Below are 27,364 nucleotides of genomic sequence, written 5' to 3'. Positions count from 1 at the left end.
TTGTGAGTTAAAACAGCAAGAATTAGTGAAACATTGTCTTATTAGGTGGCTGTCAATTGGGCCAGCGATCCAAACAATTCTTAAGTTTTTATCCTACCTTGATATCTTATTTTATTTCCCTTGGTGTAAACTGCCCAAAACAAATAAAAAAAAAAAACTTTTATTTATTGAAGAATTATACTTGTCAGAAATCGAAAATTTATTTAAAAAACCAGGTATATACTTACATTGTTGTGCTAACATAGGTAACTATTATGTTTAAAAAAGCAAATAAATTACTTCGAAGCTGTAACGAGTCACACTGAGTTATTTTATAGTATGAATGAGTTGTGAACTAATATTTCAACTCGTTGAGCGAACAGTTTTATGGCTCAAATTTAATCACATGTAAGAATAAATGATCAGCATATAACATAAATGCCATAAAAAAGACTTTTATATGTTCTACAACACTGTTTTAACATATTTGTCTAATCATTTTAATCATGAATTTACGTCATTAAAGTTATTGGAATCATTTTGTTTAAAACCATAATTGTTGCTTCATCAGGATATTGAAAAAGTAATTAAATATTTTTACTAGTTTATGTAATTTCTTTAGATGGAATATTTGAAGACTTTATAGCTATCAAATCTACTTTTTATCTATTGTTAACATAATTTTTTTTTTAACAATGTATAAAAAATCGTTAGAAAAATTAAATATTTAGAAATTAAAAAATTTGAAATATTATTAGAATTTATTCTGACCATATCGCCATCTAATTTTCAAGAGTCGTTTTGATAATGAAACTAAAATGGAAAGATGTTAGAACTTACTATTCAGTTGACCTGATAAAAAGTAAATTATTGATAGCTTTAAATAGATCGTTTTTTAAAAGTTGTTTCTGTACTGATTTCTTGAACTTTGTAAAAGATGATATTTCCTTTTTGTGCAACAAGAAGAGTCAGAAAAAAAATAATTTGCAATTTACAATTAATATTACTTTTTTATTTTACTAAAAATTCAGTCTATTATATTATATTACTATTATTATTTTATTAATCATTATGTTTTTTAAGAAAATAACTATTTTATAATTTATAATAAAAATATATATACATTTACAGAGCAAATATATGTGTATTTATCTTATTATATAATAGTAATACATGTTGTCAGAAATTATTACCTTTATATTATATTAAATCCAAAGAAAATGTTCTCATATTGAAAAAAAAAATCCCTATTTTCTCAACTTAATAATTATTAACAACCCTGATGACGGTATGTATTATATGAATGCCATTGAATGCAATTATTAGATAAAAAAATATATACGTATATATCCGCAGAAACTATAATGCAATATATTATTATCATCATCAATAATCCATTAATTACAATTTACAACGGTTATTGTTTATGAACACCTCACATAGGTAGCGATGATTTGTTCTCGTTTTCATGCACGTCGTACTTTAATGTATCATTATCACAAAGGTACACAAACAGATTAGATCAACTCGTTTATAAAAAAGAGGAAATAAACGACTAGTAAAATATTATTGTTTTTCCAGCTCAAGTCTCGTGCGTTGAACAGAAGAAAATGTAATGGGCAGCGGTCACGATGACGGAGCTGGCAAGGTGTGGTTGGCGCAGGTCATCTGCCGCCTGGTGTACTCCGTGTACCAGGACAACGGGAACTACTACAACAACGGTTCGGCGACGACCGCGGCCACCACAGCGGCCGCCGCAGCCGCCGCCGCCGCCACCACCGCCGCCGCCGTAGCGGTGGCCGGCACCGAGATGGTGATGACCACGACGACGAACGCACAAGCTGCTGGTGACCGAGGCCCGGGTCGACAGGCTGGACTGCAGCGGCGTGGACGCTGGACTGCCGGCGGGCGGCGGCGCGCCGACCGACGCACTGTCGGGGCCGCCGACGCCGACATCCGGCGCAGCCCTGCCCGCCAGGCTGTCGGCGATTTCGACGACAGCCGGCCGTGTCCTTGGCCTGCCGGACGACCCCGGCACACGTCACCGTTGTCCTGCGACGGCGACGGCGGTGTGCATCGGCGGCGTTGGCGGCCACGACCACGACCGCGACGACGTCAACCAGGTGACGTGTTCGATAAGCGGCGAACAGTGGCCTCGGGCCACCGTCGCCGCCGACAGTGGCGACGACCACCAACGTTGGTACAACTGGAAGTATCTGTTCGTCGTCGTGTTCATCGCTTCCGGCGGTGTGGGCAACATACTCGTCTGTCTGGCCATATGCCTGGACAGGCAGCTACAGAACGTCACCAACTACTTCCTCCTGTCTCTGGCCATCGCCGACCTACTGGTGTGCCTGTTCGTAATGCCGCTCGGTGCCATACCGGGATTCTACGGTAAGTGCAAGTCTACGGACACGTCAAAAATCATAGTAAAATTCATAAAAAAAAAAAAAAATACTCAAGTTTCAAATTTTGAATACGGTTTATTATACAATATTTAAACATTTTTCGACAAATTTACAGCCCTCTTATGATAAGCATTTGGAATTTTCACTGAAAACATAAGTAATGATAGGTAAAAAAATATGAATCACGTGGCTAATAGCTAGCGTAAAAGCTTTTATCACTTTTAAATCATAAAACAACATTAAAGAATATACTACGTTATGGGGACACCATACAATTTTAATACCGGAAATGACTAATTATTTATTAATAGTTGTATATGCGTCCTTTCTATACTAACATTTTATATTTTATCATCTTATTCATACCTATTATTTTCGCCTGTTTTTTCAACAGCTTAAGTAAATTGAAAAAAAAAATGAAGGTATCTATGTATAATGTATAATATATATATATATATATGTGTGTGTATACAATATAAACACAGCATTACAATAATTAGTTTTTAAGGTTTAAAATGTTTTTTTGTTTGTTGATCACAGTATATTATACTACGACCAAAAAACAAACACGTTCACGAATATTAATCTGGTTGTTTTTTATTCATACGTATTATATTTTGTATAACGATAAAACGATATAGGGCTAAAACAATTTAATGGTAACTCATTTTTTTTTATTTTTTTTTATCATTAAATAAGTTATACTGAATATAATAAAATGTTTACATTTTTTATGTTTAAATGACCAACGGATATTATTTAACGCAATTATTGGTATACAAACCTTGAAAATTAGCGAGCATATAATTAGTTTATGAAAAGGTCATTTTAAGTTCAATAATAGGTAAACTCCCATTACGGTCGTATTATATACTAATCGATCCCTCTTTATGTCTGTCCTTGGTTCATCCATTCTTAAGTTTATACTGACGTCCGGTGTCCCGAAGGTGCTTTTCTATATCCTATCCTGTTTCCTTTCTCTCATTACTTTCAAAGTACAATCTCACTTTATTCATTTCCCTATCCCTTTCCATATCACTATTACTTCTAAAAACTATCTTGAAAACTCCTCTAGTAACCAAATTATGGCTTTTCGAAAATCACGACCTCACTTTTTCTCTCCAGTCCTTATATGAATCTGCTTATGTGTATTATGCTATTATTTAACACAACCTGTATATTATTATGTTACCTAATTTCGTTATCTCGTGCTTGCCCTGTTAGCATAAATAAATATACCTACAAATATTTATAAATATTAGACAATTCCGGTATTTTTATTAGATTTTAATGCTATTCTGCTTTATTCATTATTATCGTTTCTTTTCTACAATAATTCTAGAAATGTGCCGCGCAAACTCGTATTTCTATGAATAATCGCAAATGCGTTACTTACCATCGACGGCAGTGGCGATAATCTTGATAAAATTAGTAATGATTTTATTCTTATAACATTTATCTACGTATGTCTCTCTACGAATTTCAAATTGAGCGTAGTGTAAAAAAAGAAAAAAAGAAAAGAAAAAAAAAGATAAGACTAGGTAAAATTCGAGTCTTATTATTAGATTGTTTTGAATATAACCAGGGATTACCATTGAATAAATCGAGAGTCAGTTGTAGCTTTGTAGACAAATGTACATAGTAATCTTGGTCGCATTACTACGCATTGCTATTTATGTATTTTTTTTCTTTAGAAAATCTGGAGGCCAATTATTGTTGTCCTAAATCTTATCTCTATTCTGTAGTGAATTACTGCAATAAAAACGTATGTACCGTGATGTCTGTGGATCGCGAAACACGGTTTTGAGCGTAGATTTACCTACTTATAGCTTAAAAACATACCGTTTCAGAAAAATTATTTCAATACTATCTCTATTACGTCTTAGTTGAGTAATTGAAAAACATAATAATTTAACAAGTATTTAATGATTCAGACTAATTATCTGTAACCTTTGATCATCACAGATGATATTATTATTATTATTATTATTATTTAATTCAAATGTAGTAGGTGTAATTCAACTGCATTTGTAGAATTGTCTACGTGTTCCGTTGTTTTCTAAGATATATAGTATGTCTTCATAATTGATACTAATGTTACTTTCTGTATACAAAATAATTACATTGATAAACCTATCTTTTGATTCATAAAAATACGAAACAGTTTTTGTACATTGCATAGTAAAAAATGATCATTCACGGTTGTTATACTCGTACTTACTACTTATAGGAAGAACAATAATAGCTATTTTAAAACATCATGTAGAAGTTAGGAAATACTTCATTGTAATATAATATTAAATGCTTTTTATTTCACTCGATTATATATTTTTTTTTTTTTTAGAGGTCCTTAGAGATTTTATGGACTTACGTATACCCTTATTTTTACTAATGAGATCAACAACAGGAAGTTCAATGGTAAATTGATTTAAAACAAGGTTATTGAGATTCTAATTATTTAAATTTAAATTTATGTGTTAAAAAATGGCATTGATTTAATGATAAAATTAAATTTTTTCAACGAAGTAGCTAATTTACTTACGTGTAATAAATAATAATAAAAAAATCTCATTAGTTCTATTAATTAAACCACTTTAATGCAATTATATATGTAAAAATATACTGTTTAATAGTTTAATTAATTTTGATGCTGATAACAAAAACTGTATAATGTTAATTAGTCGAGGGTTGAAAATCTAGGGTAAAAAAAGCACTTCTGAGTTCCTAGAAATTATTTTCTTTTTTGCTGGTTTTATTCAAACAACGAACGATTATAGATAATTATTTATTATGTATAAATATGATTGAAAATATAAAATATTTGCAGTCTTAACTATAGGTACTTATATGTATTTTATTTTAACTGTTGAAAAAATCTAAAAGAATTTTATAGATGAAATGATTTTTTTTTTAGTTAGCTTATTCATTACAATACATTACGATGTGATTTATGTATATTGAATAATATAATGGATAGAATAAAAAAAAACACCAATATCCTACCCTTATTATTCACAGACTATTCACTTAAAACTAATGAGATTACACTTGTCATCATTGACTGTGATTACGCACTGTTTTTAATACTTATTTCATAAAAAAAATCTAAAAAAATTTCTATATCCATAGTGATTGATCATTTAACATAAATGCAAGTCATACAATTTAATTTATATATATTATATATTATTTACAAAACGATCAACAATTGATGTTTTGAATTAAATTGATATACCTATCTATTTGTTTAATTTACAGCCCGTTTTAAGTATTAACTTCATGACTATAATTTATTATAATATTAATTTTACTTATTTAATAAAATGAATGTTAAATAATTAACTTATTATTAATAATGTTTTTTTTCTATATCAAATATAGAGATTGTTATTTATGTAATTATATCTTTATAATTAGATGATCGTATTGCTATCTTATATAGAGATAATGCGTGAACATAATATACAATATGTATATATATTCTCATTGAGTTAGACATTCGTCTCTAAAACGCCTTATAAAATGCAGTTAAGATTATAATTATTTATAAAATGGGTTTCGTTATCTTCTTTAAATTATTTTAATCATAATGCTCAATAAATTAGTGTTAAATATTAATAAGAAGTATATTTCTTGATTCCTTTATAATTTATAATCTAATAAAGAAAAAATGTATAATAATCATGATCATTTATTTTTTAGAATTGTGTTTTTATTTTATACAACAAAAGAATATTTGCAATATTTCTGAACTTCAAAAAAAAAGTAATAAATTATTTAAGTATTACTGAAAAATAAAAACCATTATAGCTATATTTATCCGAACATTGGAAATAAAATCTTATTAAATTGAAATATAAAATAATAACGGTTATCCACAAAATTGTATGAAAAATATAGCAATAAACTGGTATTTCTGTTCTATTTTATTACAAATTATGACAAATATGATAAAATATTCGCTGGCGAACAACATTAATTGAAATTATTTGTTTTGATGATGTCTTAAATATGCTTCAACTTTTTTTATTTGATTGAACACAAATGTTTTATTTTATCAATTATTTTGATTCTGAATAAGTACTTAGCTTTTATCTAGTATTTTATATTTTATTAACTGTTTTTTTTTTTTTTAATATTAAGAATTTCCTCTTTAGTTCTTTTTATAGTAGATTAATACTATAAAATCCATGTATACAAAGTATATTTTTTGTATACAACATTTTAAATATCGTTCATTTGATTTCAAGTACATAATATTATTATACATTATTATTATTATTATGAAATTAGTATTTTTTATATTCATATAAGTGTATATTAGATAAAAATATAGCAATATTAAGTCAAACATTTAATGTTGTATAATCTATATATATTATATATACTTGATTCGATCATATCAACTGAAATTAAACATACCTTTCTAGTGACCCAACAAAACTATCAGTTACACACACCCAAGAGGGGTTGGTCACGTTTTATAAACCTTGACAACTTCAGTTTCCTGTCATGTGCATTCTAAAACCCTTTTTAACCCAAAATATCACAGGAAAAAAATAAAGGATATATTAAGCAAAGGATTATTTTTAATCATCAAATTAAATTCACATCGTTTATTAAGTGTAAAGCAATCAGATGTATGACACTGTAGGTATTTCAATAAAATTGATTTTTGCATGATATAATATATTGAAAGCGTATTGTTATTGTATAAATGTGAAAAATCTGTAAAGTGTTCGTAGTAAATAACACCCATAATATTATAGCGTGCTTTATGAGGAATAAAAGGGTTAAAATATGATTTATACGAAAGCTCATAAAGATTAAACACAAATTTACCGTTTATCAGTAAAAGCGAGCTTCAAAAGTCTGGCGCGATGGTACAATAGTATTATAGTGGTGTCTTGCTCAATAATAATATTATTGTTTATACAATTATAGTATGGGCGTACAAGACAAAAATGGTATATGAATAATGAAAACAATAATAATTATAATAACATAATAATAATGATGACGAAGACGAAAACGAAGACGCCGACAACAACAACAACGATGATGATGATGATGATGATGATGACGGTGGTGATGATGATGGTGATGATGATGATGATTATGATGATAATAATGATAATAATAATGGCAATAATATTCTTGAAGACTGAGCCGTAAACAGGGGGGAACAGAGCCTCTCGGGACTAGACGTATAATAGCGCACCATAAAGACCACTGTTAAAGCTCCAAAGCTACGGCACGAGTTGGCAAGTAGTCAGCAAAAACTGCCCTTCATTTTGACTTGATTAATCTGTGACGTCATTTGGGAACATTTTACCTATCCTAGTAAATGATCGCTAGGTATATCCTATCTCTGCATGTACCTACATATGTGTGTTTTGCTGTCGCAAAGGGACGATGTGTGGTTAGAGACGCTGCGTGCTCCGGTGGCTGTATTATACGTTACAAATAAGGATAAGGAATATAATGTATTTTTGTGTGTTATAATGTTTGCATTTCTTCACCAAGCAGCAAATTTAATGCGTGTACAGGTGTGGGCACTGATCCGAAAAATTATATGGATAAAACAGAAAAGAGGCAACAAATATTACATAAATCGTCATTTCGTATTATATTATATGAAGGTTTTTATCTGGTCTCGTGTACTAAAAAGAGATTGAAACGTAATTTATTCTTCCGTGCTCTGACAACCTCCCTTGGCCCGTCTTTGATTTGAATTATTAAAATAAATACACTATATTATTTATTCCTTTAAACTATTATTATATTACTGTATCGTTCACATTATACGGTTTATTATTTAATACGATGCGTGCTATTCTAAACTATTATACGTATAATGAAATGTCTCTTATAACTCAACACGTTGAAGACAATTTATTTTATTCGATAAGGTCCATCTAAAAATAGTGTTCTACTTCGACATTGTTGTCGAAAAATCGCTAAACTTACAACACTTTAAATATATTCATGGTTTGTTCTTTTCTGTTTTGGTAGTTCGAACTTGAGCTTTTCAGTCAACGGTTTTATGTTTATAGTAGGTAGCTACTAAATGTGATTTATTTCCTACTTAACATTATCCTTACAAGTTCTATTACTAAAGATTTTTACATTTAAAACATTTTATCCAGCAAGGAATACTAATATGGTTGAATGGTATTATTAAAAAGTACAAAATAAATACATTTAGTTTTTTTATAAATAGGGACGTCAGTATTAAATAATTTAATGAAATAAATTATAGTCTTTACTTTATAAAAACCAATTTTTTACAATATTTTCTAAAAAAAAAAATAGACAAATTCATAAAAAGTTTTATATTGAACAATTGCATACATTTGGGTTATTTTTTTTTTATAAGGACTTATTAAAAATTAACTTCTAGTATATTCGTAAATATAAATATCATCATATATTTAACTGTAAAAATAGTTTCGATTTTAAACATTGTTTTGAATATTTATTAATATTAATTAATTTTTCATAATAGTAAAAAAATTTTAATTATATGTTTATATCAAAATAATATTATAATAAATTCAAATAACATTTTATTTTAAAATTAGTTTTGTATAATAAGCATTATTTTAATTTTATATTATTTTTGTGAGAGAATTCATTTATTAAAACATTAAAAACATTTTTATCTATGAGAAATGATTCAACTAACAGTTTATAGTTTTTTTAAATAAATTATAGCTTACGAGAAACACAAGCATAACCGTTATATATATAATATATAGGTATATTATGTCAACACCACATTAATCATACAATATTGAATTGGTCGTGTTATACGATATTTTAACAGTTATTATATTTTTTCTACATGATGCATTATAACTAATATGAACGTACAATTTTTAGTTACAAACAGTTTTTGATCATTACTTTTACCAAATATTAGAAATTCTAAATAATATTAACTACCTATTATAATTTATAATATCTACCATTTATACATAATATTATGTTTAATGCAGTATAGAAACCTCAATTAACCGAACATCTCGAAAAAATGATTGTGGTAATTACATGAATGGTATGTTCATTTAAATTTAATATTGTGTTTGGATCTGGAAATATTTTTTGATTTGAAAAGTATGACGTGGTATTATACGCATTTACCTTTTAAAAGTGTATCTTAATTAATAAATAATTGAAATGAAGTTAGTTTATGTGGGTGTAATTAAAATTATATTTTTGGAGTACGACATGTATGTACGCAAGATTATCTAATTGAGGTAAATGTTATAAAATATTTTAAGGGGGTTCCATGTGTAATGATTTTAATATTATGCAAACTATTTGAGAAACACATGGATGACGTGTGTTTCCGTTTATTAATACTACATACCTGCGTCATTAAATGGCTTTAACTCAAAAATTTATTTTTTTTCTGTTGTACATTATTTATTTTTGTTGATTTCATTATTACGATTTTTATTATACCGTATCGTTAGGTATATACTCTGTATCATTTATACATTTTCCAAGTTTATAATGATTATTGCAATTTGTGGTTATATTATTTACGTATATTGTGTATAAACATCTAATAGCAGGTAGACATGAACTAATTTTTTAACAGAATGTCAATTTATAATTAATACTAACAAGGTGCCTATAATATGTTTTTATATTTTTCTATTTATTGTATCATATGGATTTGTATAGTGAAATGTACAACTACTGAACACGTATGACAGAATTGTTCTCACCTTCCTGATAACCATTGTTTTATATATTGACCATCATAGAACTACGTTTAATAAGTATTAAACAATATAATGGCGATCATTTGTTAAATCGGTTGACGGTTTTGTCCCCGTATATATAAACGTGAACACAAAACATTTTTCCGTAAAAATTGTTCGTTTTTTATAATATTATTATACGGCGGTTAAAGTATCTATCTTTTTAATACAACCTGAGTGTAACCTATCGGTTATTTTTGTTTACAATTTTGGCAACATACAACGTATCGGGTTTATATTCATTTAAATAAATTGAAAAATTTATAAATTTCATGATTCACTATGAAAAACAAAATAAATATGGTCTAAAATAATTTTACAAAGATACGTTAAATTATAATACTTAATCAATATTACAACTTTCAGTTATAAGTAAATATTTTTAAAAAAACGAATGTATATTCATTTTGCAATTATTTTATTTTGATTTCTAAAAATAAAATCTTTTCTTATAACATATATTTTAATTATAAATAATACCATGACTCAAAAATGTAAAATAATCTTAAATTGTATGTAAAACGTAATAAACATATTTTAGCAGTAATTCAAATATATTTGAAAAAATAATTATTAATTTCGAGTACTTATTAGTGTGTGTTTTTATTCAAAACGGTTAACAAAATGTATACGTTTTTGGTAGTAATTAATTTGCTTACTCGATATAAAAGTAAACCTTTAAAAAGTTTTGGAAAGGTCATTGTCATTAACAAAAAGTTACGTCTAGTAGAAGTTTAAGTTTATCATCCAATATCGGTGATTATTACAACTGTCATAAACTAAAATACGTACTTCATAGAGAAAACTTGGTTTAAACTTTTATAAATTGACAGTTCTAAAAATCCAATTTTGTACAATCAAACATAAATAAGCATTACGCCTTTGATAGTTTTCTTTTTATGGACACCTATTATATTTTATAGATACACAATTTTTCAAAGCATAAAATTCTTTATACCTACTGAAAACAGCGTATTAAATAATTATCATAGCCGCACATTGTTATTTTGAACATTAAAAAAAAAAAAATCAACTACCTAAATATATTATTTATATTTTTAATTTAAAAGTATTTTTTTGTATGATTGAAATTTTGTGATTTTCATGGTAATTATTATATCTTACGTATTATGCTATAAATTAATCGTGTGCAACATTAACGTTCAAAAATATATTAATATGTAAACATTAAAATAAATATGACAACATAATATAATTTTAGTATATTATTAATAGAATACAACAATAAGAATAATAATTATGTTATATAATAATAATAGTTGTCCTCGTTTGTGGGTCTTAAATTTGTTATATTTTATTTGTAACTGTAAACTTCGCATTTTTTTAGTCTTTGGTATTTTTTGCTCCGTGATGACTAGGAATAGAGATTTTTTTCTATCAATCTGAAATAACATGAATATGCTGTATTTTTTCTACTTGTTCGGATTTTAATAAGAGTAAAAACATGGAACTAATGGAAATATAAAAAAATAATAACAATTTCTGAAATGTTTAGTAAGTGAGGTTATTGTTTGTAAACGAAAAAGTGTAGATTGTACCCATCGTTGAAAAAACTAATTTAGCACCTTGTATTTTTCACTAGTTTTGTTCTATGAAAATAATTTGAAAAAAAATATTTAATAGTTAATTATATTTTTATCGTTACCATTTTATGAGTTTTTTTTTTTTTGATTTCTTAATTATAGCATACATTTCTAATAAAACATTTCAAATCAAAAATTTTTTTTGAAAATGTTAGTATATAAATTTTAAATTTCGAACCAGTACCTAATATTTGTCAATAACTTATAAGTTATTGGTAGAAGTATAATAATATATTAGCCAAGTAGAGTAGCTAAGCCATACAAGGGTACGTAATAAAATGTTGACACACTAATTTGCTCATCAAAACATTAAATATGTATTTACTTATAGGTTATTGATCCGATTAACATTAATCGTTTGAAATTTGATTTTTATATTTGTGATTTTATAGATTTCTGCTAGAATATTTCTTTACTTACTTGAAATACAAGTAAAATAAAGTATTATTATAATAATATGAGTTACTATGAAAATAGTACCAATATAAATATAAATTGGTTGATTGGGATTGGTAATAATATTGTATTTATATCCGAGATTAATCTGATCATTACGGTTGAGTGTACTTTAATTGAAGTCTAGAACGACATGTGCCGGACACTTGTACGGGAGATGTAACTGTATCTGGAAACGCATGAAATGGTGTATTCCCCTGAGATTTATGCGGAAGGTAACTGTGGAGCTAATGGAATACACGTGATCATCACTAAGGTGGTCTAGGTACGTTAAGTTAATTTGATTTGATTTGACTTCATGAAATATTTAACAGAGAAGTATCGAAATATTGGCTGCCAATATTATGCCGACATCGATTAGGTTAATTTTTCTTCGTTCGTGACTGATGTTAGAAGATGGCCTATAAAAAATCACATATTTTTCAGTTCCCTCGGATACTGTATCTGGAAAAAAAATCCGTAACGCACTGCCCTACGGTCTAACACTTACTAAATACACGCAAGTTATAGAAAAAAAAATTATCATTTAAAAAAAAAATTTATTATATCCACCCATACTTAATTAATATAATTAAAAATATAACTTGACTCACTTATTTTGCTTATTGTTATTGTTACCGGGGTTTTAGCTTTGAATAAAATTAACTTTTATATAATTTCGTCGAACTCTATATTTTAATATATTTTGGTTGAGGAAATTGTTTTATTAACAGATTAAATTTTATTATTTTATAAATTGACCCTTAATATATTTAAATTTAAAACATTAACTAATGTTAACAATTCAAAAAATAATTTAATACTATCAATATTTAAGTTCATGATAAGTATGGTAATATATTATATACTTCTTATTTTTAGTAATTTTCAACTTTGACAACAATTTTTATATAAATTGTTGTGTACTTCGTAATTACATAAATGTTGAATTATATAGTTATTTTCAATATTGATTGAATTTCGAGAAATACAATAAATTTTTCCACTATAACGTACATATTTTGACTTTTATTTCATTATTTATTCACACAGTTTATTTTGTTTATGGTAATCACTTCAAAATCTTTCGTCAAAAATAAGAAATTATATATTTACGTCTTGTGATCTACTATTATACGTAAGTTTTAAAACAAGACCCTTAGGGGTAGACGGTGACAGCTGTTAAGTGGCCAAATAGAGATTATATTATAAATTATAATATTCAATACCCACATCCCTTTACATTGTATAAGCTAGAAAGTGCTGCAAATTCTAGGTATACAAACGATTAACATAATGTAGGTTCTGTGGGAAATCAATAATGGTTTTACATAAAAAACATAATACGTTTCTCTAAATAAATATATTGTAAGAAAATTAAAGATATTTTTCTTCAAATAATTTAAATAGTTAAAAACAAAACATATTGTTGTGGTCATTAAAAACAAAAAAATAAATATTTATATTAAAAATTGTAATATTTTCAATTGTTATAGTTTGTGAATTTTTTATGTTATAATAATTTCTATACATGCTTACTTGTGTATTAAAAAATTAACTAATTGTATTTGTTTAATTATTTGGACATGTCTAAGGAATTGCAAATTATATTATTACCTATTAATTTATAACATGTATATTAAGAGACGTCACCCATGGATTATTTTTAAATTTATAAAATATATTAATATAGTTTTAAATATTCTAGTTAGAGTAGTAAGATATTTAACTGATTTTGAATATTACCATTTTAATTTTAGTTATTTAGAGAAATAAGTAAGAATATTAAAATAAATAAATAAAATTATCTTATATTTATTATCAAAACTCAATTTTACTACTGCAAGAATGGTATACAATTATTAAATGTAGCATTTAAAATACAAACTTAAAATTATTTTCTGATTAATTAAAAAAAAATATATATATATCTTATTAAAAATTAATTTTATAAAAAACTACACTCTAAATTGTTCGAATTTAAACCCGATTGTTGATTTATTTTTTATAAACCTATAAGAGAAACAACATCTATACTCGGTAACCAGTTTCAATTTTGTCAAGTAGCTACCAAAAATATTAAATGGCTATTTTATATGTAGCAAATTAATTACGCTTTTTTTAAAATAAAATTGAATGGATTTAATTTTATGTATGCCATATAAAAATATTATAATTATAGTTATATTATTGATAAACATACTTGCACGGTAGGTATGTAAAATAAATTTATAAAAATGAATTTAACTTTTAGAAGTTCAGTTACCTAACTAGTAACTATTTGATGTAACATTTAGATTATGTAACTAATAATAATTATACAAATATGTAGGACGTAGGTATTTATTATATTACAATATTTTAATTTAGTGTTGTAACTACGTATATAAACTTTTATGATTTACTTATTATGTGTTAAATAAAAGTAAAACGTGTAACATAATGTTTAATTCAATTAACCAGATTATGTTAGATTCATGCTAATAAACTAATAACACGGAAGACATTTTTTCTTAAATTACGGTTGTTATTTAATTACCCGGAATTATAGCTTTCCAACGCTGCCCTATCATTATATTATACACATTTGAAGGGTTAATATTCTAAAATAATAATATAAATAAATATATATTAAAGAAATAAATGGTTTTAATGTAACAACTCGATAATTATTGCAAAACAACAATTTATTGGTTATATTGATTTTACTGGAATTACATATTATGTTAAAAATAAAATAATGTGAAAATTATAAAGTAAATTATAACTTATACAGAACAATATTTCATATTTAATATGAATAAGTAAAATAAAAATTAAGCACAAATCACGATTTAATGCTACAGAGAGATGATACATATAAGTGAAATCTAAAATAAATTTCAATAGTTTTAATTTAATGTCATGAAATATTAATAATAATTTAGTATATAACTCTTCGAAAATTTTAATCGAAGACGTCTTAAAATACTGTGGTGCCGTGCTATTTTAATTTAATAAAACATAATAATATCGAGCAAAGACGTATCCCAAATGCATGAATTCTGAATCATGTAACCTTATAGTGCTATATACATTGATATATTAGATACTTAAAGAAAGATAATTTATCCTCTGTCTCAGTTATACTTATTGTGTAAAAATATATTAAATATATACATAATATCTAAATAAGACGTTCGTGTGTTTTAGACATTTTAGTATTAGAAACGGAAAGACGCATATTATTATGACAGATTCTTGTTATATTTGGCGGGTTAAATGTTATTCGAAGAAATTAATTATAGTTCGATGTGACATCGGTTTGTGGTGAAGTTTGAAATATTTAACTTCACTCGGATAAGTGGTATTATAGCGACCAAATACAACATCACTTTGGTCGGACTGTTGCGGTCTTTCACACATATTGATCAATCCAACAATTTTCGTTACACTTTACATTGCTATAACACTGTCATGTGACACGATATCGCAGCGTGTGACCTTACCCTTGTCAATATTGTGAAACTGCGGAAAACAACAAACGAAATCAGTTTATTTTATTTCTTTGTTTACGTTCGAAATTTAAAAGATTTTGATGTATATTAATAATATATTAATGTTGATACCTGTTGGTTGGGCGTCGTCAGAAAAGAATAAAACACATGATTTTATTTTATTTTTTTTTTTTTTTGAACGTCGTGTTCCTGTGTTGCTTTCAGTAAATTCCAAAGAGTTGAAGACTAAAATTGAACTACAAAATAAAATCTAGTCTAGGAAATCGTAAAATGAAAACTTGGTCATTTGGAACGATCGTATAAGTCATAGAAATGGTTAAAAACTTTTGGTTGACGAATTTGATTTGGGCCTCGATGAAATCTAATAGTAGTTATAAAAATTAAATATCATAAAAATAAGATGATAAAAACAAAAATTTTTTAGTATTTTTGGACATCGTTGGTTTACCTTATATTCAATTAAAAACATTGACAAAGGTTTATTGTGCAATGACATAGTTTATGTTGTTATTACGATGATTAGCTGATATTTTTGCGTTATAAATAAATATTCAGGACTGAACGGAGATTATTATCATGTAAAATATATTATAATATTAATTACATAATATATAATATCAAATAATTTAAAAAAGCTCGGATTTTATAAAAAAAATTGAGAACTGATTTATTAATAAATAATATTTAAATTTTAAATAAATAACTTAATATTTTACTAAATATTATAATTTTAATTTTTGCCACATAATTTATGCACCAAATAATGATTACTTTTAATGTAATAGTTGTATGGGACACTTTTTTTAGAATAACATATTAAATACCTAAGATTTAAGTGTTACATTAGAATTTGAATTATTTTTATGGAAATAAATTTAATTTACATTTCAAAATTTAAGTACAATTCTTAAATTATTTTGTGCATTTGTTTTGATACTATTTTTAAAAACTTAAAAAAATAATTTTAAAAATAATAAACATAAGTTAATAATATAGAAAATTGCTTAAGTAACTATAATAGATTTACATTCAAAATTAGTTATTATAGTGATATGTCATGATTAAATTACTAATTAACAATTATTTTATAACAATATAAAAATTATTAAATGTATAAATTATATAACTTAGGTCAGCTAATTTTAACTGTAATAGGTACCAATTATTATTAATAAATATTAATTATATAACATTATTGTACGTTTAATTTAAATTGTCTACATCTAAATATTGTTAATGTTTTATGAAAATTAAAAATTTTATGTTGAAGACAATTGCTTATCATTTGATTGGTTTTTCAAAAGTGTAAATCGGCGTAAAGTGATTTTTTATTATATAAAAGAGTTGCTTCAAAAAGTTGTATTTAAGCGTATTATAGCATGTTTAAAGATCGATAAGTTAATATGTATGATATTATAGAATGCATTTTTGTAATTGGTTAAATACTTTTTCATAAAATTGAGAAAAATAAATGCATTCTTTTAATAGTTTTTATAACACTTTTGATTCCCGGGATAAAAAAAAATATTCTCTCATTTTATTTTGTGGATTGCAAATTATTATCCTTGTTAATTTAATAAAATGCTATATATATATTATGTACTCGTATAATATTATACTGTGATAATTATCTAACAATTTGTAGAAAAAAAATTAAAACATTTATTATAATAAAATTGTATGGGTACTTCTCATATCAGTATAAGATGTATATTAACTAAAAAAGTTTCCATGTTTTTCTTATTGAATCTACTGATATACTGAAAAACAAAGATTTAGATATATTTGAGTTTTTATTGTTATATATTTCTTAAAGCTTTTTTATTAGTTGTATAGGCTTCTGTTTTCTACGAATACTAGTGTACACATTATTAACATAATATTTTTTTTATGTAATATACACAGTTTATTTATTTTTTATTATTATATAGTATAATATAACTAAATTTAAGGTTTTTTTTTTTTTAGATATTAAAAGCATATTCAGTTATTTATGAAGCTACATTGTAATCAACTGTTCAATTTATATTACCAAATTAGGTTTAAATAATTAACACACACAATTTTTGTTTAAAATATTAACATTTTCATAAACAGTCTAAAATTAAAGTTGAATACGTAAGCAATACTATTTTTTTTTTTTTTTTGATATTGTTTTGTGTTTCGTACATCACTCTATTAATCAATGGCTTATTACAATTAAATTTAACTTAATATAATATCATGGAACTTTCAATGTTAGACATTATTTAATCTAACTCAGCATTTTAATAGGTGTCAAATAATTATACATATATTTTTTGTAATAAGCTAATAATACTATTTAATTTAATATAGCTTTTTAATTGATTTGTAAGAATTAGATTATTTTATAGATGTATTTATATACAGGGACTTTTAATCATTAATAATAAAAAAAAAAAAAAAAAAATAATAAAAAAAATATATCCATTTTAAAAAATTAAATGTTAATTGATTCACATTTATTTCAACTATTTGAAAAATTAACAGAAAACCCCTTTATGTTTTTTTCTTAAAATTCAATCAGCATTAGATTGCTATTTTGAATGCAACAAAAAGCTCTTATAATAGAATAACCATAGTTAAACATTAAAAAAAGATGATATTTTATTTGTAATTACGGTGGGAGGTTGCACATTCTTAGATTTTTTTTTTGGAATTTAGTTATATAAAAAAAAAACTTTGCAATTACCCAGCTCAATGCTTCGTCTGCAGTACTTGATTTCTAAGTTTTTATGCTATGGTTAGAAAACTTTCAGAAAAAAACTAGGTCCATTTTTTTTTTCCAGTAAATACTGTTGAAATCATTATAATTTACATCATTAAATATTATAATTAATTTAATGTTGTTATATTGAAAAATAGTATATATTAATTAGTAAAATCATTAAATATTTAGAGTGTTATAAAACATTAAAACGAAACTACAGTTTTACCAAAATACCAAATTAAGTGATGACCATATTAGAACGATGAATTTTTAATTATTAACAAACAAATCGATCAAACAATTTACTCTTAATTACTAAAAGATATACATATTTATAAAAATATTAATCGATTATGGTAGTTGTGTTGTGACATAATAATATTGTTTTAATTTGAATTGTTTTGGGTAATAATTTAACTACGTCATTTAAATTCATATTGTTCGGAATATTTTACAATAATAATAAAACAAAAAAAAAAAAATTAAGCTGAATGCTAATAACAGTAAAATATATTTCTAAGAGTTAATCTTAATAATTTTTTACAATTGATTTTTTCAAAATAAATTTAATTTAATTTAATTTTTATTTCTTATTAAATCAGCTGAAAAATTGTATATAAACTTTACCTACCTATTGAATAATAATTGTATTATACCTGTATTTTATTTTACAATTAAGTTTAAAATTTGAGATCCTTTCCAAGAAATTGTTATTCTTGTTTGATACGTTCAACATATTTTTTTAACGGTCTATGGAAACATATTCATTCTAATTAATTTATGGTTCATAATATTTCAATAGGTAATTATTATAAATGTATGCACAAAGTATAAATAAATAAATTTGTATCAAAATTTCAACATTGTACAAAGTTATTATTAGCAATCAATATTATAATATGTCACATAATTTTCTAACACTAATTTCTCATTTTATTTTGTATTTATTTTTAAGTTCTGATGTATCTATAAAAATAAATAAAATAAAATTTTAGTTTGGCTAAATTTTTAACAACATATTATGTTATTGTTTATTAATTAATTATTGGATTGAATATAATATATTTTAAATTTTTCTAAAAACATATTTATTACCTAATTGAAATTTTAGTTTTCGATGATTTATAAACTTTGTTTATTTATTCTAGCAATGAAAATATAGTATCAACGATTTATCAAATTCACTGAACTGAAACTATACTCTATTTTTATAAATATTAAAACAGATTAGGCATTAGTATAAATTCTCAACTCTGATAATGTACGTGCTAATGATTAGATTGAAAAGACACTATGCAGTATATAAGATTATCGAATTTTAGAAACATGGATTATCGTTTAGTTATTCACTAACAAAATTAATCTCCTAAAATGAAAATGTATCTATTGAATAGCGCCACTGATATAAATGCGAGCTGTTTATGGAATACATATTTTGTTACAAATGGAATGAGATTTCAAAATTACTAAAGAGTAAAATAATAAATTGTAAATATTATTTGTAGTTTATTACATAGTGAGCACTCCGAGCATCTGCTATCAAAATTGTTGTGATTGAATGTGCGTAGATATATTAAATTACCTTAGATTATTTATTTTGAAGCTGTTACAAAAATGTACCTATAATTCAAAAACATTATTTTAAATACCATTTTTTTAAATGTAGATTTCTTCAAATTTCCAAAGAGTGCTTGTAGTTAATGGTTATTCATATTGATAAAATTGTATTTTAATTGCATTTTATTAACTATTGAAGGTATCATACACGCCATAAATTAGATAAGAAGTGATTCTTTTCCTTTTATTTTTTTCTCGTTTCAAAATGGAAAATTTAATATTTTAAACACTCTATTGTAGAAAATGTTGTTAAGACCCTTTATAGAATGAATATTTAAACATTTAATTTATTTTTCATTTTAGATTCCTAGTAGAGCGATGTATGTATGATGTGTATGTTTTTTGTTACCTTTAAGAATAGTAAAAGTTTTTCAATCTTTTACTTTAAGTGTGATATCTAGCTAAAAATTGGATGTATTTGGTACTTTTTTTAGGGTAAGAGGTCAAAAATACAAAATATCTGTTATCTACTTTTCAAAATAAAAATATTTGTGCAACACTAGTTTTTGACAAAAGCTATTTTGTTTTTTTTTTTTTTTTAGTTCAAAATTAAATAGCAATTAATAGTTTTTGCTAAATATTTATGAGAGGATATTCTTGACATGATATTATAATTATCAACTTTTAAATTGTTAAATATTTTTGTGGTATTTACATACGTTTGACGTTCTCGAATTGTTTAGTTTATTTTCGATAGATGTTGTTAAAACGTTTTTGCTCAATCAGAAAAATTGAACTTTTATTTAAAAGTTCTAACCCTATTTTGAAAATATTAAAAATAAATAGTTAAAATAACTAAAATTCTTAAAATGTAATGATTTTGAATATTAGGTAAGTTGAAAATTTAAAAAAAAAAATATAGAGTAATCGTAAGGAATTGTAATTTTTTTATTGCTTTTAGTATTATTTTCTGTGTATAACTAATTGTTCAAAACATATAATCTATTTTTTAGCTATTTATAACATCAGTCATTCGCACCATCTTACGGTACGCTATTTATAGATAAGATAATAATAATAATGTATTATTTAATTTATTTACTTTATAAGTTATCCTGATCTTTTCAGCGTCTATCAAAGATCTCTAATATATTCGATCTTTTAATATACTATGCTTACACCTTAATTCAATCATTTTAAACTGTTTGTCATTTAAACTATTTTAAATTTACATAGATTTTCTACAGTTTGTTTTAATGTGATTTGTTAGTGAGAATTATCTTAATTAGTTATAAACACTTGGTGCATTTCAACCTTTTTGGTTTTAGAAATCTAGTAAGTTCGGTTAATTGTACCAAAGTAGCCATTTAGCTGCTACGTTCATTCTCTGTTTATATTCACCAGTTTTAACATTTAACACAAACCTATAAACAGTTTATTAATAAACGTATAATATGATATTAAAATATTTAACAATATAATATATTATTCGATGTTTTTTTCATAAATTAGTTAAATATACCACACCATTAATATAAATATGAATTATAAATTATTATATTAATTACAAAATATCCTTGTATCTAAACGTTGACACACATTCACCATTTTGAATAGTTTTTCGTATTCAATGAATGATTTATTATTGAATTAAAATTTAACACATACTTTACAGCGACCTATTCAATTAATAGGTACAACCGAAATCTACAACTGTAAAAAATAAAATTTTCCTTGTATTATTATATTTTTATTAAATTTTAATGTTTTAAAATTTACATTTTACAGTTTTTTATAAATAAATAAATAAGTACTTATTATTTTATACTTTATACTTTCTTTTTGGTTTAATTTATTCTCCATATTCATTTTTTTTTTTTGTTTTTTAGGTTGAATTTGAAAAATACAATATTGTCTAAACGTATGCATCTCAAAAAATTATGTCATGGCTTAGGATTATAATGTCTATTTATGTAATATTGATTTATGTAAACTGCAGTATTACTAATTGTTTATTTTTATATAACTGCAGTTAATATTTGTTTAACATTAAGCCTTACTAAAGTGAAATACGGTACATACATGTTTACATACTAACTGTTAATAATTGCAATGGATATTAAGAGTGCCTATAATATATTAATATCCATAGATATTTTATTAAAAAACATAAAATACAATATTACCTATTAAATATAAAAATTCAAAGTTCAATAATAATACAATGATTTTCTTTTTTTATAACAAATCAAAAATTGTAGTAGATAACGACAATATTATAAAATATCATTATTATTATTATTATTATTATTATTACTAGAGCTCATACACTTGTGAATTTGCATACGTCATATTAATTTTCCTAAATCTTAATGAATTCTAAATAAAACGGATATTTGTTTGAAGGTTCCAAGATTTACATTCAATTAAATCTTACATGCATAGTAATTCTGTTTGATCCAAAACATTTACCAAGATCCATATTTTTAATTATTTTAAACATTGACAAACATAATATTATACTAAAACAATGGTTTGATGCACCTACTCAGATTTGTGAAACGATCGTTTTTATTTTTAATGATAGTTTTTTAATTAATAATGATAAAAAATGGATTAAATTTAAACTTTAAATTACTAAGATTCAAGATGTGTCAAGTTTTTAAGTTTGTTAGAAAGTATTAAATATTGTTTATTAGTTAATTATATTTATTTAATTTCCAACACAAATATTTGATTTGTTTTTAGATAAATCAAAAGAATGATTTATATTTGATTGTATCAATAGAATAATTTAAAGATATTTATATTATGTTTAAATTATATTTAAACTTTTAATATGCACATTTGAATATATTTTTTATTTATTTCTCAGGGCATCACATATCTTTAATACTTGATTATCATTTTGTTTTATAACAATAGAGATGAATATTTGGTATTGTAAGGTCATACATATACCGAAAATGATGGTTTTTCCCTTGTTAGGAAAACAGTTGTTTCAAAATCGTTGATCTCTTTTGTCTTATAACAATGAACTGCTAAAGAATGAGACTATGTTTTTCTGACACTACAATGTTAAAATTACACATTTCGTTTCCTTGACACTTATAAATTAAAAACAACTTTTTCGTTGACATTTTTTCACACACATTTTTAAATTGATACAAACTATGGTAGGTACCTACCTATACTATTTTATACTATTTAAGGTAAAAACAAACTGAAATTTAAAAACTATGGTGCAACGAAAATATACTTAAACTAAAATGTTGTTCTATAATATTTTTAGCATATATGAATAACGAACTATTTATAAATATTTTACTTGCTAAGAAAATCAAAATTGTGATGTTTCTCTTTATGTTGCTCTTCTATCTATGTATAGCTATTGTATAAGCTTAACGTTTTTATAATTAAATTCAGCGATACTAACTCAATATATTACTGGTTTACTGACATTGTCAGAAATTATTTTTAAATTTTATTTACAAAAATTGTGAACTTAAAGTTTCACTTCTTTCTTAAGAAATTAAATCTCAATTAAACGTTTTGTATATTTTTTTACCATCTCAACAAAATATCCTGCGAGTAAAATAATCCTTGGTTATCGAATATTTATTTTTTTACTATTACATTAGTTAAATATTTATTTTTAAAATTCTAACACATATTTTACATAATTAAAATTAGTTGCACAAATTACGTTTATTTATTATTCAATTAATAACTTATAAGTTACAACAAAGCATATTTTTTAGTTGCCTCGCATGATTGTCAAAGTACTAAATTGTTCAAGAGTATCTATGTATAAGTTTCCAATATTTGGATCTCAAGTTTAGTTAGTGTTGAAAAAGTTGCCAATCTTTGTTCACTTCAGGTCACAGTAAAAAGATAAATCTATTGGCAGGTATAGTAGGTATTGCAATAAAAAGCATCTCAGAAAAACCACTTAAAAAAATAGACAGTTATCATATATTTGTGTTGCTGTAACTAAGCCAAAATTGTCTTTATTTACATTTGTTGATTTATTGTATATTGTTATTATTTTAAAAATATTTGTTCACGGAACTTCAGTATTTTAAAATGTATATTTTCAATTTAAGAAAAACAAAACGATATAGTATAAAAATATTATTTATAGTATTAATAATATAATAACATTATATATTATGTTAGTATTATAGCGAAGTATTATATTAGGTACTCAAATATAGTACATTTGTATCTTCTCAAAAAACACAAAAATATATTTATTTGCCATGTACCTATGAAGGTACGTTTATATGATACAAATCATAAAGGCACAGTCTGGAAAATGTTTTGTATTCTATATGATTATATTTAATATTCGGAACTATTCAATATTGATTGACTTTTATGAATAATGGGATTAATCTGTGAAGTTTCTGTGTAATCCTATAATCATTCGAATGGTTGCCATCTTCGTTAACCGAATGGAATTGTCTGCGCTCACAGTGGGGATGAAAAATTTTAAATCATACCATCAAAAACTTTTACATAATAATACTATCGTAATACGCATATGCCATCATATTATTATTATTATTATTACCATATTTATATCTATGTTCAGTCTACGGTAAACGCTGACGATAACAATACCATTATTGAAAAGATTATTTGATATTGGATTTGTTATGTATTAGATACCTATATTGGTTTCGATCGTTGGATAATGATTATTAAGATTAAATAATATTTTTTTGAACTCAACCACACATATTTAGAATTATCATTTTTATTTTATATACTTTTCATTAGAAACGTTTACATAAAGACAGTTGTGATAAAATAATATTATAAGTCTAACAAATGTATAATTAACAATTTAAACATTAACTTTACATTTTTTATATATTATAGAATTACATTTTTTAATTTTTTTATATTATATTGATGCATTGCCCGTTTATATAACATGAACCTATTTACACTGTTCTACAGGAAATTGGTTTTTATACAAAATCTATAATAATACTAATATATAATATCGGTTTTTTGTTAATTACTTTGAATATTTTACTCCGACTTTAAAAACTATTACATCCATTGTTAATTATTATTGCTTGTTGTTAAATTATAAATTACTTAGGTATACATTTTGTTATTTTGTGTATCACACAATATTGAATATGTTATTATAGTTGTGCTAACCAACTCATGGTAATAAAAAACCTAAAACTGAACTTATCAGTCATTAAATAAAATAATATAAATATAAACTATTGTCTACTATAGTAATTATAGTATTTATGATATAATAAATGCAATTTTATTGGCAAAAAATAAATCAACTCGCCGTAATATTAATAATAAAAAATTATTTTAATAGAAATATAAAAAAAAATATATATCATAAAACAGGTGTAGTTAGTAATATAGGCTAACAGACGGTTTTCACCCAGAATTTCTTTTGTATACAATGATTTATCCATAACATGATAATATGAACAGTAGAGCAGTATCTACTTCCCCTTCTCCTTTTTCGATTAAATAAATGTTGTTTATCCACGTATTTTATGTTCATTTTTTCGTACACAATTACTATTCTTGTACTTCTTATTTTGTATTTATTTGAACAAGTTTTAAAATTACTTTAGGATTTAGTTTAAAAAAAAATCTTTTATTTTATTATTATGAAAAAACTTAAAAAAATTAACAATCATATCACGAGAATACCGTACAGTTATTTTACTGTCGATGTTTATTTCTAAGAAAATCTAATACACTTCTTAATTTTATCAACTTTCAAAGTTTATTATCCAACGTGTAGGCTATGAATATATTTATTTATGTCACAAAATCATAAAACAAGAATGTTCTTATTGTATAATATAGTAAAGCGCAACTTTATAAAACATCAAAAATGCTTATATTTTCAAATTAACCTTTTACAACAAGAAACTAATTAAAAAAAAGCATTATTTTACATTTGATTTTAAATACTTACAAGTCACTTATTGAATAATTTAATATTTAATGTCATACACAATGTACGATATATACGTATATCGAATCGGTTACATGTACAAAGTGATTGTATTATCGATAAACTGGCATTTTCTTGCTAAATATGTGTTTGTTTGTTTGTTTGTTTTTATTTTATTTTAAGTCAAGCGATGAATACATTATTGTTTATACAATAATATATTATTTTTATTTTTATTTTTATTTCTATGGTCACTTTCTGAAGCTATAAAAATACTCCAATTTTTAACATTGAGGGTGGTTTCTACAAGACAATTGAATTTAGTTATTTTACGATTTCAACACTTTTACTACATACGTCATCACCGATCGTCATGCTTGCATAAGTATTTATTTAGATCAATGGCGTTCATCCAGCGTGAGGGTATTATAGTCAAGGATCCGTACGCATCGAATAAAATAATGGTCAATACCCCTCCTTGAAATCCGATCACAATCATTCAAAAAAAATTTTAACATTTTAATATTACTATATTATGTCTGTGCATATTTAAAAAAAAAGCTGCAGGCTTACAGATCACACATATAGTTTTTTTTTCGATAAATACCAAATGACTGCGATTTGTGTACGCTGCAGTGGACTAGCTACAGCTTTGGAGACAAACACGGCTGAACGATGACGATAATAATAATGTAATTTATGCGCGTTCTGTGTGTTTTTAGGTAAATGGCCTCTGGGCGTAGCTTGGTGCAACGTGTATGTTACGTGCGATGTGCTGGCGTGCAGCTCTAGCATTATGCACATGTGTTGCATATCGCTGGGAAGATACCTAGGCATAAGACATCCACTCAGGACCAGACATCATTATTCCACCATGAAATTGGTGTGTTTCAAAATTGCGATCGTCTGGTTTTTGTCATTTTTGGTATCGTTTTCAGTCACACTTCTCGGTAAGTGCTTTAGTTTTTTCAATACCTCTTACTTCGTAAAAATTATTTAATATTATTTTAGTATTTTTTCTCCATATTTTTATCCGTATACATGAGAACGTTGCAATAAAATATATTTATTATCATTTTTTTTAATAATTCTTAAGTTAAACAACTATTAGTCTTTGTAGGTTGTTTTGATTGTAAAGTGCCTTTCAAAATGCCTCTTGTTTTAAATAATTATGTTTTAAACATGTTTATTGTGTATAAGTAGTAAGCATATGTTTTAACGCTTACTATATCGTTCTAAATATATTATTAAAATAAATTAAGTCAACGCTAGCTACATTACAAAATATTTATATTCCAGAATCCCACCAATTAAATCGAAAACTTTTTTATAATAAATTAAATATATTGCTCGTGCTATAATCTCAAGCTAAAACAAGGCGTAGTAATAATTATATTTTTTTTCTATAGGCTCAGTGGTACATAA

The 27,364-nt window shown here is 24.8% G+C and overlaps 1 protein-coding gene across 1 annotated transcript in view; it reads left to right on the top strand.

Annotated features, from left to right (window-relative positions):
• Window positions 1-1,594: 1,594 nt before the first annotated feature.
• The window catches only part of LOC112602705 (5-hydroxytryptamine receptor 2B), a 64,374-nt gene continuing 38,604 nt past the window's right edge, over window positions 1,595-27,364 (top strand). Inside the window, 3 exon segments of the mRNA XM_025350920.1 lie at window positions 1,595-1,812; window positions 1,814-2,373; window positions 26,662-26,889. Of these exon segments, the coding sequence (XP_025206705.1) occupies window positions 1,595-1,812; window positions 1,814-2,373; window positions 26,662-26,889 (1,006 nt within the window).

This window comes from Melanaphis sacchari, unplaced genomic scaffold, assembly GCF_002803265.2.
Source record: "Melanaphis sacchari strain LSU unplaced genomic scaffold, SCAv2.0 Contig8_pilon_pilon, whole genome shotgun sequence".
In the NCBI taxonomy this organism is placed as follows: domain Eukaryota; kingdom Metazoa; phylum Arthropoda; class Insecta; order Hemiptera; family Aphididae; genus Melanaphis; species Melanaphis sacchari.
The sequence above is the reverse complement of the archived record's forward strand: the minus strand, read 5'-3'. Positions and strand labels throughout refer to the sequence as shown.